Raw genomic sequence first — 17,413 nt, forward strand, 5'->3', positions numbered from 1 at the left:
GAACCACACTTGGGAACGAGAATTTATTTCATTGATGACACAGCTCACATACTTTAGTGTAATGTAATAAACTGTACAGCAACCACAGTCGCTTCTTTCCAGCACTCCAAAGGTTAAAGCATACAACATCCTTCATAGTTTCTGATTTAGAAATTCTGAGTTAGAATTTCTTAACAAAATCCTACCCTCTTTTTGCTACAATTGTTAGTCTATAGTGAACTTGAGTATCTAGTAAGATGGTTACAAGTGGCCCTCAAATGGATACATTAGGCTATTGACCTTATTACCACACTGTTATGTACTCCCTTGCCAAGGTACATAATTCTGCTTGCTTCATTTTTTCAAAATAGGATTTCCACTTTTATTTTACTGTAATTATGGAATTTCCTGTAAGATGTGTGAGCCTGAATATGAAAAATTCAGCAGGCAATGGACTGTTGCACACCAACTTACATGCATATGAGGAACTACATCCAATGGCAAAGCTGATAGAGTGGGTTGGATAGGTTGATGTTGAGTATTTTCCATTGAACTTTCCAGGTTTTTTTTTGTTTTAGAGAACTTAGAATTCAGCACTGTAAAATAGACAGCACCTTTAATTATACAGTGCTCCCTTGCTTACAACAGTAAAATGTACTTGTTTGTGTCACTTATATTAGTTGATTAAACCAGCAAAAGTTAACACAGTGCTGCTGTTTAATTATAGTGCCCCCATTGTTTACAGCAGTAAGCTGTTCTTCTGTATTTGATTAAACAAGCAAGAGTTAAACTTGGACCAAACACAGTGCTGGTGTTTAATTATACTGTGCTCCCGCTGTTTATAAAAGTAAGCTGCACTTATGTATGGCACAGATGTTATTTAGTTAAAACAACAAGAGTGAAACATGCTGGTGTTGTGATCTTGTTCATCCAAAACTCTTGACTGGTCTTCCTTCCATACGTCTCCATAGTTGAATGGCTAGCAATGAGAACTAGGGCTATATCTGGGACTGCATTATCCAATGTTTCCTTATTTAAGATGGTAAGATGCCACTTGAGGGAGATTTTGTAGCTCTTTCTAACAGGTTGAGCAATGTGTAGAGGCTCTCTTGTTAGCTGTTAATTTAACCAGATTGGTAACTTATTGATCTGAGTTCAACTTTTAATGAGATTGACTTTGTATTTCAGGATCAATAAATGTTATATTCAATTGATAAACCCTTGCTTCCAAAAAATTGGCCTTCAACTATCAAAATAATTAATGTTATTAAATATAATTCTTTTTGGAACATTTAAAAAATGTTTTTCTGTCTAACCAAATACTTTCTTCATCTTGGAGCCATTCCTGTGAGATTTCCATTGTGTTTCCATATTCCTGGTTTGGGAATTTTATTTTAGAAATCCTTTGAAGATAATGATTAATTTTCAAATATTTTCAACATTTTGGAAGAAAAAAAAATGACTGGTTGAGTTTAAGACAAACACTTTAATGAATTATTTTGATTTACATTGAGATGTGTGAGTCTAAACAGTTGGGTTATAAATCAGTTACATAACTTTTGTATATGTTAAGTATTATTTGTATATTATCTTATTTTTTAAAATTCTTGTTAAATTAGTAATATAAGGTTTATGAATTTTTTTATAGTTGTTTAATTGCCTGTGACTTGTAATTACTACCAGTAGTCTTAAGATCATTACCTGTAAATATATACTTATAAGAGACTTTAAGTTGATGGTACTTAAACAAATGAAAAGTCTATTGCTATTTTAATAAGATTGAATAAATCTTATTGGCTATTTTGCTGCTTCAGAAATTCACATTTTGAGAAAAGAGAAATGCTTTTTTTCTTTTGCTTATTAAAATCAAGAATTTTCTTTTTAAATGCTGGAGAAATCCAACTTCTTCTTTGTTAAAAGTTATAATTTGCAACAAGTGGTAAGTTGAATATTAAATTGAAAAATAAAATATTTTTCATTTTACAAACTTTTTTTGTTTCAATTGAAAAAAAATTTCTTTATATTTATAAATATGATTGGTTTTCTTTTTTTTTAAAATTGGTATTTTATTTTATGGTTAAAATGTCTGAAAAATAACATATATCAATTTTTGATTGATTATAAGCCATTTATCACATATGCAAGCATGTAAAAACAGATATAAAATGATGACATATACTATTTTACTCTTTTACTTGTTTCAGTCATTTGACTGCGGCCATGCTGGAGCATGGCCTTTTGTCGAGCAAATCGACCCCAGAACTTATTCTTTGTAAGCCTAGTACTAATTCTATTGGTCTCTTTTGCTGAACCGCTAAGTTACGGGGACGTAAACACACCAGCGCCGGTTGTCAAGTGATGTTAGGGGGGGGGGGAAACAAGCACAGACACACAAACATACATATATATATATATATATATATATATATATATATATATATACACATATACTTATATACGACGGGCTTCTTTCAGTTTCCGTCTACCAAATTCACTCACAAGGCTTTGGTCGGCCCGAGGCTATTGTAGAAGACACTTGCCCAAGGTGCCATGCTGTGGGACTGAACCTGGAACCATGTGGTTGGTAAGCAAGCTACTTACCACACAGCCACTCCTACACCTATATAGTGTTATATTCACATTGTTTTTAAACAATGTACTGTGTCTTATCTGAATACATAGAATCGTGAATTTTCAGTTCTTAGAAGCTGCAGATTTGAGATGTAACTGTTAGGAATTTTGAAAAGATGCCAATCCTTATTAAAAGCTTAAGCACTTAATTTTTTTATCATTAGAGGATAATTCCATTCTTGTTTCATATTTGCTACTTGAACCTATATGTAGTATAAATTTGTTTTAGAGAAATTATTTGAAGTTGCTCTTTTATTGTTTTGATATCCACTTTTCCATGCTTGCATAGGTCAGATGAAAGTTGTCAAGGTAAATTTTTCTATGGTTGTCACCAACTCTCATTTGTTTCTAAGTAAGGTTATATTTCCCCACCAGTCCTTTGAGTAACAACTAACTCAGTAGCCAGGCATGATTTCGTGGAAGATTGTAAACAAATGACAACCATATGAATGGTGATTTTTGTTTTTAATCAGAGCAAAGATGTTATGACAAAGAGAAGTCTCTCTCTCTCTTCATATGATTGGCTTCTTATAGTTTCTGACCAAAGTATTGATCAGTCTATGGCTATGAAAGAACACATCAAACCAACAGTGCCCTTTTTGAAAGATTTAGTAAATATTTGGGTCAGCAGTAAAGTATTTAGTTATTCACAGAATCAGTTCTCTCTGACCAAGAAATAAATAATTCTACATTAAATTCATTGTAATCTAGTATAGATAAGCAGGAGTAAGAAGCAATTAATAACCAATTTAAAAGATGTTTGATATATCATTAAAAATTGCTGAAAATCTATTAAAATATATATTTAAATGTTCTTCCCTTTTGACATTCTATTTTCTTTTTCTTAGCAAAATGTATCCCCCCCCCCTTCTCCCACTATATTCTCACTTGTTTATTATTAACATTAGTTGCACATAACTTTCAAAATATTTATTGCAGCTTTGATCAGAGGTGGTACCATCTGTAATCAAGGGAAATATCTGAAGCATGGTTATTGTTAATCAAAAATACATTTATTGCATGGCAAATGCACTGCTAAAAATTAGAAAGAACACAATGTGTTCTTTATCAAAATTGTTTCTGATTTGTATGTAATCTTCTGAAGAAAGAAATGTTTTTCTTCTTGTTTTTCAGAACTATCCAAACATGAAAAATTTTAATTTTATTTGATAAATGCATAATTTTTTTTCAGTTTTGTATTGTTTAACAATTTAGTTCAATTTAATTGGTCTAAAGTAATATCCAATTGTAAATTTTTCTCCAAAACTATTTTATGTATTGTGTAGCTCTTTAAAGATGTTTTTGGTAGTAATTCCGTTTCTCTGGTTTAAGTGATATTTTAAATTATCTTTTTTTTTTAGCCTTATTTATATTCTGAGTTCAAATTCCACTGAGGTTGACTTTGCCTTTCTTCCTTTTGGGGGTTGATGAAATAGGTACTCTCTTAACCCAAAATTTCAGGCCTTGTGCCTATGGTAGAAGGGATTATTATTATTATTAAGGTGGCAAGCTGACACTCATTAGCATGCCATGTAAAGTGCTTTGCAGCTTTTCATCCTTTCCATTCTGAGTTCAAATTCCATTGTGGTTGATTCTGCCTTTCATCCTTTTGAGGTCAATAAAATAAGCACCAGTTGAACACTGGGATTGATGTAATCAACTAACCCCCCCCCTCCCAATTGCTAACCTTGTGCCTAAATTACACATTATTATCATTATTATTAGCATGCTGGGAAAAATTCTTCACAGCATCTCTTCTGGGTTCAAATTCCATTGAGGTCAACTTTGCTTATCACCTCTCGGGGTCAATAAAGTAAATACCAGTTGAGCACTGGAATTGATGTTATTGATTAGTCCTCTGCTCCAAAATGTCAAGCCTTGTGCTTATAGTAGAAAGGATTGCTATTATTATTATTATTATTATTATTATTGATCAGCCTTTTCAAAAACTGTGCCTAATATCTGGTGTATTTTCTGTATTAATTTTCTTTTAGAGAATAGTGGTCGAAGTGGTAGCATAAGCCCCACAGTACAGGACACTGAACAAACAAATGTGGTAATTTCTGGAGGAAGGTAAGAGTTTTCTTTTCATTGTTTTAGCTTCAGAAAGATAAAAAAGATTATTATTTGGACATAATGTAACATTGGTGGTTCTAGTTTCACTCCTACAGGACAGCACTTTGGGGAAGGTGATTTTTTTTCTTCCATATTGTGCTGACCTAGGGTTTCTTACTGATATTGAGTAACTAGAAACTGTATTGGAAGTTTGTTAACTGGATTATACTGGTTCTTGAGAGGCAAACCGTTTTTCAGTTTTTCACCGCCTCACTTTTGAGTATCTTTATTGGAGATCAATCTCTTGCAGGCATTTAGACTAAGGCTGAAGTTCACCCATGAATGTTGTTTAATGTCTTTTTTCCCCCTCCTCTTTCTCCTGGTCTCAGATCTCTTGCAAAAGTGTTATGATCACTGTTTTTTTCCCTTTAAGTACCAAAAAAAAAAAAAAAAAATTTGAAGTTGTTTGGTGAGTTTTTATTTGGTTATTAATTTTTTTTCTGTAGTATGTGTATTTTAAATTACCATCTTCCCAGGATGTGTGAATGTTGGAAAGAAATGAAGCAAGCAAAATTTACTGGATATGTAATGTTAATGTGCGTAGATGATGAGGCACAGATGAGCTGAGAGAAAAATTGGGTATAAACAGAATTAGATATAATGTGTAAGAGAGATGACTATTGTATGAATAAGAAATATGTATGGATGATAATGGTTGGGTAAAGCCGTACCTAAATATCCAGCTGGAAGAAAATTGTAGATGAGGAAAATCAAGAGATATACAGACACAAGTGGTGAGCTTCACAAAGGAGATAAAGGAATGCAACAAATGGTAGGATTGTATTGGAAAGGATCTGTCCTACCTATATAAGCTAGGAAAAACAAATGTACAATGATGAGGATGTTGTTGCTTGTACACTCCTTATTGCTAATGACTCAAATGTCAAGTGAGTATGGTTTGAACTTATAGCACTATTCCCTTACACATATATCACGAAGAGTTTCTGAAAGTTAGTGCAGTTAGTGTAAAATAACTTTGAAATTAGCTTGAATATAGTAGTTTATGATTGTTGGAAGCGTATCCATTACTTGAGGAAAATAATTCCAGGTTTGTCTCTTCTCTCCTCATCCTTGTTGTGTCCAACCCTCCAAGGTTCCACATTAATTACTGTGCTCAGTCTTTTCTTCCCAGAATATTGGCCATCTGGAATTCTCTTCCTGCTTGTGTTTTTTTCTACAGATGTTGACTTGCAAAAGTTCAAGAGCATGCCATCTTAATGGCATCTCGCTTGTCTAGGATGATGATCTGTGGGGCAAATAGTATTGTGCCTTTCTCCAGATACAGCAAGTGTATGTGTGTATATATATATATATATATATATATATATATATATATATGTATATGTATATATAATGGGAAATATATTGTATGATTAAGGATTATATCATCTGTAAAATCAAAACAAATATTAAGCTAACTATTTACAAAATTAGAAATGAAGTAGTTGCATAAACAATTATTGAACTACTAATTCATGGGTTGTTAGTTCAATCCATTGTAGACATTTTAGTTTTTGAGACAAGTTAATTTATTTTACTTGCTTTAATCCACCTAGATTTGGCAATTAATTATCAAGAATTTAATGAAACACTGATTGGTAATGGACTAGCATCTTGTCCAGGAGGTGACTTTTTTTTTTAAGTGTAAAACAAATGCAAATCATTTGTTTCTTTGATATAAGGTCTAACAATTTTTTGCATGGCTTACAGCAATTGTAATACTGACATTGCTCTGTCACTCTTCTTGCATCATAAATTGGTTTTATTTTGGTTTGTAGCACTAGGCCGAAGGTAAAGTTGTCCATCTGCAAGGTTTCAGAGACGACCATTGCTCCAAAAGAGAATGTCTCATACAGTAAAGAAACTCAGACTACAAGTGTTGAAACAGGAGATCGTGAAGGTTGGTTGCAAACTCTCTTCTTTCCTCTTTTACTTGACATATTAGCTAGAATTGTGGTTATCTAGATGCTTCCATAGTTTTAGAATAGTCAGTTATTACAATATTTATGTCTAGTCATTTTGATTTTGTTTAGATTCTTATTTTAAGTCCTTTTTTTTCTTCCTGATTGTTGTAAAACAAATACTGTGACATAAAAGCTAATTCATTTTCTTAACTGATCTTTGTATTTTATTTGGTAAAACTAAGGCACTATTTTTAATTTATTTATTTAGCTATTGAAAAAAAAATGATCTTTAAGGTTTAAAATGTGGAACAAAGTTTCTAAAACATGTTTTCTAATTACTATTAGTTTTATATATAATGCTTACTGGAAAACAATCTTAAATATTTCAATTAATTTTATGTATTTTTAAAAATTATTTTTGAATTCTCATGTTTTTAATTTTTTTTTAATGTGAATTTTCTTTTTGTTAATAAAATGTTTGCCGTGTATACCTTATCTGGACTTTGCTTATAATAACTACTAACAAAGCTGGGTCAGATGTCCTCTGTTTCAAATAACTACGGACAGAACCCTTGAGTTGTACGTCATTTGAGTTATTATAACAGCCACTCTTTTCTTCTTATTCACATCACATACATGGTTTCTCCCGATCTTGTCTGTTTAAAATTGTAAAGAAATATAAAAAAAAATTTGAAAAATAAAAAGGAAAAAAGAATTTTAAAAAACCCTTCAAACTATTTAACTTCTTTCCTGGAAGGGACACATTTTATTTGCATAAAAAAAAAATCTTTTAATGTTATTCATTAGCCTCAAATTTCAAGCTTTGAGTGTATGTTTGTGTGTGTAAGGGAACATTGGTGTTTCCATACCAATGTTTCTATTCAAAAATTTTTTGGAATATGGAAATTTAAGATGTAAATATTCTGTCTTAGGCATTTGTGGTATTTTTCTGTTATTAGAGGGGAAGTGGGACTTTTTTTCTCTAATTTAATTAGCCGAGAAAGAGTGTCACTCATGACATTCGTAGGTCCTCCTAGCTTGGTGAAATTGATGTAGATGTATGTTCAGCATGATGTTCTGTGGGAAAATATAGGCAAGGAGGGAGTTGTGGAGAAATGATTTAGAATGGGTTTTCAGGCTGGGGCACTGTAGTAAGGATAATGAAAAGTAGATGTGCCATGGATGCTGAAACTTGTAGACTTACAGTTGTGGTGGCTGGTGAGTGGACCTTTGCCAATCATCCAGATGGTCCGCTCTTAGATGTGATCAAGGATAAATGAATGTGTGTAGCCATAGGACCATCCTATCAAATTTAAAGTATTTTCAGGCATTAAAGAGGAGACTTTATATCAATGCTGTATATGTATCAATATTATGTGTGTGTATGGTTGCATTTGATTGCCATCAGACATGTGAGATGATAGTATTGTAAACCTTTTAACCAGTCGGTTTTATTTAACTTATTTTCTTGCTGAGTAAGGGCAGATACAGATATTTGTAGCAAAATTAAGTTTTATTATGTTTTCTGAGATTTATTGTATGAAACCTTGAGGCCTGCTTGGATTTGTCTAAACCGGTGATTTGAAATTTTCTTCTTGATACACTTGTATACTTTTGAAACTCTACATTAACATCAGAAAACCCAAGCAATCGTATTTTTACTGTTTAACTATTTTGGTGAAACTTATGCTTTGATTAATGTAGATTTAAATACATCAAATGAAGCTCTTCAGTTACTTATTAATGATAAAGTTATTAAGAATGGATTTACTGTTTTGTGGCTTTTAGTAACTGGTGTGCAACCTAAGAACTGTTGATGCTTGCAGTATCAGCAGTTACTCATACAGTATCATACAGTTAAAAAGTATAGCAGTTTGTAAGAGAAACCGAGGATGATGTTAATTTCAATCTCTTATAGAATTGTGTAAGACAGTTTGTCAGTTCCCTAAGCCATTAAGGGGTCAGGGTTTTAGTGAAAGCTTCAAATTCACGAGTATATGGAGAAAGACAGTCTAGTGGGGCGCTATAGTAAAATTTAAACTCAGAACTGCAAAGTAAGAAAACACTTGTTTGCAAACCAGTGCTCTTGTTACTTATAGTGATGACTGCACTTATTCATGGGGTTTATATACAGTTTGGAGTTATGAGCAAAAGAGAATTGTTTTGGTTATAGGCAAGACACTAATGAAGGAATGCAAATCATTGAACATTCTCTGTTACTTTATAGAATGTCAGAAGACATGGATAGCAAAAAAAAAAAAAAAGGGAGGTGGGAATAAATCTGTTTAAAAAAGTAAAATGTTGATTACTCATTGAGATTTCTTATTTATTTGTATTGTGTGAGTGTGTAAAAGTTTGTACAGACACATGTTTACACTCAGTTGGAAAAATTTTTAGTTAGGTTTGAATCCTGTGTTTTTCAAATTAAAAATTTTTATTTTTTATTTTAGAGGATTGTTGTAAACATGAAGCATTTCATTAAATAAAGGATAGCAGTTTAAAAAGAACAAGGCAATATAAGAATGGTTAGATGTATCTGGCTGTAAGGAAATAATCTTCTCTAGAAGAATCTTCCATAATTGATAGCAAGTCAAATATGTATTATGCGTGTGTGTAGATATATAGATAGATATGTGGTGGGGGTCTTTGAAACAAAAACTATGAGAGCAATGACTGAAGTTAACGTAATTTCCAGAGAGGTGCATAGAGAGAGAAAATGTGTTGGAAGAGGGGAATTGGAATGAGATATTCATGCCTTTCCCAAGAGTTTTAGTTTTATGATACTCTTGATGCTCGATATTCTTCTGAAACTTAGCAGTCTGTGTATTAATTACAAAATCCCTAATGAATAATTAATCATGGAGTAAATCTTCATTGAAAATACTATAAAATGATGAGTGTACCAAGAAAAAAAAATTGCTGTTTTATTTCATTGAATGGAAATATTAAAGTTGATATAAGAGTTAGTTAAGCTTGATTAGATACTAGTGCAGAACCATGATTGTTGGGTAAAACTCTGCTAATGTTGATGTTATTACTCCATGTCTTGTTTGTTATTCTGTGGGTCAGGTTATTGGATAACTTACCTTGTCTTCTGTACGGTAAAATGTATAACCATTAGCGTACATTTAAATAAAACATTTTGAATGACGTCCTTAACATGTATATTACATACTTAGAGATGCACACACATGTACTAATTTGAGATGAAAAAAAACCAAAAAATATTTAGGCTTATAAGCAAGTAACTTCATGTACCCTTCTCGTAATATTTAAGTCACTCTGAGAATCTGGATATAGCTGTCTCTTTTTAGATGTTTTTGAAATAGCTTTGTGTGTGTGTGTATTTATTTAGAAGATTTTCTTATTACTTTAACGATTTAAAATATACTAAATTTACAAGAAAATATCGTATCCCTTGGTATACTATTTTTTTATATTACTCTATTTTCTAAATGCAATTGTTAAATTCTTTAAAAAAAAGTTTATTTTTTTAGTGAACTGCATTATTTCTCAGGCTTTGTTTCAGTATAATTTTAAATTATAAAAGTTAATTTGTTTGGAAAATTACTACACCATTTCAAGCAAAGAGAAAATAAAAATAAATTAATGAAAATAATTTTTTAAAAATTAGTTTTGAGAATTGGTTGCATTTCTTTTATTTGTTCCAAGAGAAGTAAAAAAAATCACATTTTGCTGATAACTTTAGTCTTCAGAAACTCTTATTTAGTTTCAATTTGGTCTCTTTTTAGTATTTTACCAGTTGTGTATGAGGTTTTCAAGTAAGCAACCACTATTTTTTAAGTACTTTTTTTTTTCATGATAGCTTGGACTTCTAAATGAATTTGTAATAAAGGTTGCTTCTAAATACTTCCAATTCTTTAGCTGAGTAAATAAATTTATGAAATAAAATGACAAAAAAAAAAATTCTGAATTTCCAAGCCATTATAAAAAAAAAAAAATGAAAAGCTAAAGCCCATTCTTTCTGCTTGCTTGAGAAGCCACATGACATATAGGTGAGATAATTCTCTTTTAATCTCAAGGAATTAATATAAAGAATTGAAATCAAAATCTTTTACTGCTCTGATCTGAATTTGATTTTGTTCCTAATATTCGTTAAAGTACATTTTACAAAGCTTAATTGTAATGCTGTTCATCAGTTAACTATCGGTTACATGTGCTCCTAATGTCAATACATTACAGTTGTAGATTTATGACCAACTGAGTATCTTAGAGTAAAATTCCTATTAGGCAATTTTGGCTTTGTGTAAATTATATATTCAGAAAGTATTTCTATCTTGTTTTTATGTTGTGTTTAGAGTACAGTTAACAGGAATGTGATGAAGACCTCATCATGTAGTTTTTACATGCATCAACTTGTGATGCACCTGGACACCTCATCAGTTGTGAAGTCCATCCTATCTTTCAATGATGACACCTCTTGATTCACATCCTCTTTGAAGCAACTTTCGCTGCTTAGGTGGATAACATGATGGCTCTTTGCCTACTGGCTATTGTGAAACCTATTACTTTGTACTCCCTACAAAAAGTCTGACCTGTGAAACCTCTGTATCCCATCTCAGTGAGCTCACACCTTACTTTCCGTTTGTTGCTTTGGTATTCTTCCACCAGTTCATTATCTACCTTCCTCCTCATTGACTTTGTTAGTATGACCCTCTCAATAAACAAGAGTTCTTATCGGATGACCTGCTTGAGTGCTTCTGAGATCAGCGCCACATTTGGTGATGTGGAGGTAGTTTCTGGGAACTTCAATTACTTTCTATAGCCACCTTTTGCTTCCCAGTGAATTTAGCTTCATTCCAAACAAAATTGATGGTATACTTCATTGAGTAGAGATGTTTATAATGACTTGTCTTATTGTAGTTGGTGATTGGTTATGGTGCCAGCAGTAGCTCTCCTTACTCAGGGCTTTTGAATAGCATCTGAGGATGTGCTCTTGAGCCATTTTACTCAGGCACAGAGTGCATGCTGGTGATTCCACATTCCTTTAGGAGAAGAAATTGGATAGGCTTGGTAGATTGTCATAGACAGCCAAGATCAAGAATTATATTTGATGGGGCTCAAATTTCCAAAGCTTAGGCTGTGAGACTTTGTTTATGATTTCCTCCTATGAGAATATGGGAAATGCCACAAATATGTGAATTTTTGTTTTTTCTTTTTTTGGTAATCATCTGTACTGAAAACTTATGGCAACATGATTTTAAATTGTGCTTTTAATATTGATTTTAAAGATTTAAGCAATGTTATTTGCACAATGAATTGAAAGTATTCCTATTTCAACTGTTTCCACCTATCATTGCTCTCTTTACTATAGTTGTATGCATAACGGTAAGCAACTGATGAAGGTATCATAAATTTCTATGTACACCTGACTACCAGAAACAGAAATTGTTTTGTGATTGAATAAGTATGTGTGTGTATGTGCATATATATATATATATATATATTTAGTCTGTATTCATTCATATTTTAATATGTGGCTTGATTTTCTTTTCTCTATATTAGCTGTACATTTTATTGTACATATTATTGTCCCAGATCTGATGCTTTTAATTTTCATTGAACCCTCTTACTAATTTGTTTTTCACTAGAAATTGAAAAATAAAAATCTAATTAGCCTGACATTTATTCAAATTTGATATTTTGAGAAATCAATGTCAATTTACATACAAAACATCCTGGCAAGATGGTATTTTCTTGTGAATAAGTATATCTATTTTAATTAGATACAATGAAATCAATATCAGGTGGTGCATTCATTGGTTATAAACCTATCCTATTGCTGTCCATAACCAATCTTATTCCTGATAACTAAATTTTGGTCATGGGTTTTCACTGTGTGAAGCAAGTATGTGCATACTCACAGGACTTATTTCATTTATATAAATTCAGGGCAATCTCCTTATTCCTTATGTTGCAGGTTATATAATTAGAAATTTGTAAAAGATTTGAGAATTTTAACTTTGTTTTCTGACACTTTTTGTTTTAACTACACATTGTTTTGTATATTAATTTCATCATATTTGGTTTCTGAACATATCTTCTTCAGACTCATATTGCATTCACACTCTCATACACATGCATGCACTCTTGGATTATTTTAGTGTACACATTTCTATTATAGCCAACTTTTCCTTATTTTTATGTCCTTTTAATTCAGTCTTTATAAATTGACAAAAAGAAAAAAAAGATAAAGATCCATTATTTAAAAGAGAAATGTGTTCATGATTTAAATCTTTTTTTATTGGTGCTTCCTATCTATTCCAATTTGAGTGAAATATCAGAATTTATCTACTAGGAATTCTGCTTTAACTATCCTGAAAAATACAAGTATTTTATTTCTATTTCTTAAAAACTGATCTGTTCTGTGCAGTGTAAAAGACAAAATTCATTTGTGCATGCTTGTGTTGCAATTCCTCAGTTTCATTCCAGATGATAGTATTGCAACCTAAATAAGGTGAAATACACAATAAAAATGTTTTTTATAAACTAAGCTGGTTGTAACTATAAAATGACATTACCTCCATAGCTTCTGATTGTTCTCTGTAAAGAATAAACTGAATGGATTGATTTTTGTTGTCATCCTTCAAAAATTGTCAGAAGAACTTTTAATTTCTGCTTGTGATTAGTTGTGGTTTGCAGGTAAATGAATAAAATGTTCAGGGAATTTATTGAGATACACTTGTTCATGTTATATTCTAGTCTAAGGAATATTGTGGGTCCTTTTGTTTCTATATTTTTGGGAATCCAAATAAGCTTGGATTGTCTTCAAAAATGGTAAATAAGTCTTGTTACTAATTCAGTCTTAGTGCAATGTACAAATTCTTGGTAATCTCATTAAGGAACAATTCTCTTACTCTCATTGCTCTTGTGATATACAGTGGATTGGTAAGAAACAAGCCTGTATCGGATATGAGACACTGGTTAATTTATAATCTCTGTTTATAGATTGTTGGTTAGTAGATCTTCATAAAGTTGCTAGTTGGTTTATAAATTGTAGATATAAATATTGTTATCCCATTAAACCTTAATGTGTCAAATAAAAAGTAAAATTCCAGATTAATTAATTGCTCCTTATTTATTTGGCATTAGATAAAATAGTTGTCCTTATGATGTATTGTAGCTAATATTTCCAGATAGTTGGAAAGTGCAATTAAATTACAACATTGTTACATAACTTGTCAACTGATTTGGGCATTTTAGATCAGTTTCTGTATAATTTATTAAATAGACTTTAATTTTAATGTTTACCAAAATATTTTTGCTGTTACTGAAAATAATTGTGTTTTCAAGTTATTGGTAAAGTTCATTTGTGAGAGATATTCACTTGTAGATTATTAGTTGTCAGAATGAAATTTGTAGTATTGCATAAAATTCAAGATGCTTTCCAGCTATAAGAGTTTTGAATTTTAGTGTAGTTGCAGTTAATGATGGACTGAGAAAAATAGAGGCAGGGTTAAGAGGATATAATTATTAATTTAAATGACTTGTAGACCTATTTTATTGGCAGGAATAAGGATTTGTTGTGAGGATCTGTACATTTTCTCCAGTGGTGGGACAATGAATATTAACCACAGAGGTTTGGAGCTGGGAAAGCTCTGAGGCCAAATACTATACCCTATTATTTTTCCGCATAGCTTCTAGTGTTACATCAGTAGTTTCCTATGCACAAGGTTTGGACTACATTTCTCATTAATGATGTTTGTTATATCTTACATTTTCTTTTCTATAAGATAATCAACATTTTTTTTTACATGGTCTCATGTGAATTCGCTGAAACTTGTTTTGAAAAAGATGTGTGAGGAATAATTGTCAGTTAAGAGATTCTTAGATGTATTATTTTAATGGTGTATTAATATTTATTAATCATATTTTTACATCATCATTATGTAAATGAAATGAATCACTAATATTATGTGGGCTTCATGACTTTGGAATACTTTCAAATTAGACTTACAGTTCAACTTATGCTGTTTGATGAGAGCACTGCAAAAGTCGTCATAAATGACCTTTAAAGTTTGGTAAAACTTACTGGAATAATGAGTTTGGGTATTTTTGGTATACTTGTGGCTAAAAGAAGTAATATGGAATGAGCTTGGAAGAAACAATTCTCTTTCTTGGAGAAAAATATTCTTAGCTATTTGCTATACTCAGCTGCTTATAATGCTTTCAATTTGTTAAACTCTCTATTACAGGGAATTTTCCAATATCACAAGACTTACTCTTGCGCTTTTTCTCTGTTTTGTTTATGAATGATTTTTTTTGTATGCTGTTATTCCAACAATGTACTGTCTGAAAGCCAGTTCTATGGTCTTGTCTTATGGAATTCATATCTGTCCACTTTACCATCTGTGTAGGCAACCGATATGGCAGCAAAGGATCCTCATCGAGTGAGTAAGCCATTTCCGAAATAAATGCCTTGTAATCTGTTCAGTTATACATCTTTTGGAATGTGCCGCATTTGAGAATCTCCCTGCTCAGATCATGACAGAGTAGTAATCTTGTGAAGGATTTGCAACACTCTAGGTTTTCTGATCCCTTTTACCCTTTAAACAATTTTTACCCATTACAAACAATAAATGAACAAAAATTATTGTAATCCTCTTATTTCTTAGCTTGAAACTTTGAGCCAATTAACTCTTATCCCATTGAAACTGTCCCACGTTGCAATTGTTTCTCTGAAAACATGAGGTACTGTCAATATTTAAATTAGATATTGATTAAATAAGGATACATTGGATACTGGTCAATTAATGACTTAATTGATGTTTACAATTGGTTAATTATCAACTATTAACTGTTTTCCTTCGATTTCCTTATCCAAACTAGGGATTACTTTTGAGACTGTTATAGTATATGTTGTATATCTGTACATTATGTTGTGTGCAATAACATCTCTGCAGTATTAGTCTGTTTTATATTCATACCAAGATGTGTGTATGGCTGGAACCATCTAATCGCTGTTACTAGAAAGTGAACTCTTGCCCATCTTGTCAGAAGTTAAGTAGTTATACAAACAATGATATGGGTAAAAATAAAAGAGGTTTTGGAAATATCCCTATGAGAAGTTGTTGAACAAGGAGTATGAAAGGATAGAGAGCATCTACCATCAGTAAAACCCACAAGGACCATATGTAGGTATCAGTTGTAATATGCTGAGAGAGAAACTTAAGACATGAATTTTTTTTCAGGACTAGTTGCTGATATGCATAAGCTTCAAGTTAAATTGTTGTTTTCAGTGATTCAGTTAGATTGTGGAAGAAGGTGTTGTTGTTGATACTAGTTGTAGTATTGCTGCTTCCTATGTTGGATTGGTAAAAGAGAAGGAAAACTATGGAAATTTATAGATAATGAATACAATAGTGAAGCTGGTGTAGGCCAGAGTTAGTTTAGTTATGGTGCAGTTTCAGTTCAGTCCATAAAGGGTAATTGTCTGCAGATACCCTATTTTTGGTGAGACATCACTTAGTTGTTGGTGACTTAAATAGTTCACTCTTTGCAAGTATTTGGGCCAGGTTCCTGCTTTAGGAATGCCTTTCTCTTTCCTGACTTTGTGATTACAGAAATGAAGGTAAAGTTATAGGTCATTTGGTAAATCCAATGTTAATGATGGACTGAGAAAAATAGAGGCAGGGTTAAGAGGATATAATTATTAATTTAAATGACTTGTAGACCTATTTTATTGGCAGGAATAAGGATTTGTTGTGAGGATCTGTACATTTTCTCCAGTGGTGGGACAATGAATATTAACCACAGAGGTTTGGAGCTGGGAAAGCTCTGAGGCCAAATACTATATCCTATAATTTTAGGTAGTTAGTATAGCTATTATTTTGGTTTGGATAGACCCTTCTAAGCATCAGAAAATAAAACATCGAACAGAATGAAGGGTACAGGTTGTGACAATCTTCTGCCTTAAGAATTGCAGTTTTTAAGTATTGTTGTTGTTTTTAAGTATTGTTCTTCCACTTGCTATAAACCACCAAGCGAAATTATATTTTGCTAATGACTATGTTTAAATATGATGATGACTATAATCTTTTCCCTAGCTGGCCACCATTCAGAATTATACCTGATATTTGAAAATAGAAAAATACAGCTGCCCTGTTTATTGTTTTTATGCTTAATATTGTCTACAATTCATTCATTTATATTTCTGCACCTTTCAGTTTTTCTTTTTAAAAACAAACTTCGTTTTTTTTTCTTAGTTTTAATTTCATTTGCATCTGGTGTCAAAACCAGTGTTATATTCAGTTAATCTAATTTTTTATATAGTTTTTTTTTTTTACTTAAAAAACTGCTATTAGAATAAAAATTTTAGAAAGTCATGGTAATAAATCAGCATCTATGATGAAACACTTCTATTCATACTTTAAGTAGGATCAAAAATTAATCTTCATTGATAATTCAATCTACTTCCATCATTGTCATTATCATTACCTTCATCATCATCCTTTCTTCCATTGTACTGATATATGTTCAATGCAATGTTTCATTATTTTTTTTCTCCTAGAACACAAAAATAGCCAAGCAAACAAATGAAAACAAAAAGGGCTATTTTGCTATATATACAATGTTTAAAAACAATAGTTGGGAGTGGTGGTGGTTGTGTAGACAAATTTTACATTTTTTTAGACAGTCAAATAGTTGAGTAAAATATAAACCAGCTGAATTACAAGCAAAAAAAAATTTTTTAACAGTGTATAGACAAAACTGCCAATAGCTTAGCATTGCATTTGTTTTAATTATTTGGGCTGATAGACTTA

The 17,413-nt window shown here is 31.5% G+C and overlaps 1 protein-coding gene across 50 annotated transcripts in view; it reads left to right on the top strand.

The window, feature by feature from the left end:
* Nucleotides 1–17,413, top strand: part of LOC106869810 (dynein, cytoplasmic 1, intermediate chain 2a) — an 86,081-nt gene that overhangs the window by 12,178 nt on the left and 56,490 nt on the right. For 25 of the 50 annotated variants that reach the window (XM_052968933.2, XM_052968935.2, XM_014915671.3 and 22 more), the window contains 3 exons: nt 4,605–4,683; nt 6,504–6,625; nt 15,008–15,040. In XM_052968933.2, coding sequence (XP_052824893.1) covers nt 4,605–4,683; nt 6,504–6,625; nt 15,008–15,040 — 234 coding nt within the window. The remainder of the gene's footprint in view (nt 1–4,604; nt 4,684–6,503; nt 6,626–15,007; nt 15,041–17,413) is intronic. The other 25 variants (XM_052968936.2, XM_014915676.3, XM_089353678.1 and 22 more) reach the window with 1 other exon arrangement.

The sequence above is a fragment of the Octopus bimaculoides genome, chromosome 6 (genome assembly GCF_046866305.1).
Source record: "Octopus bimaculoides isolate indiv1 chromosome 6, ASM4686630v1, whole genome shotgun sequence".
In the NCBI taxonomy this organism is placed as follows: domain Eukaryota; kingdom Metazoa; phylum Mollusca; class Cephalopoda; order Octopoda; family Octopodidae; genus Octopus; species Octopus bimaculoides.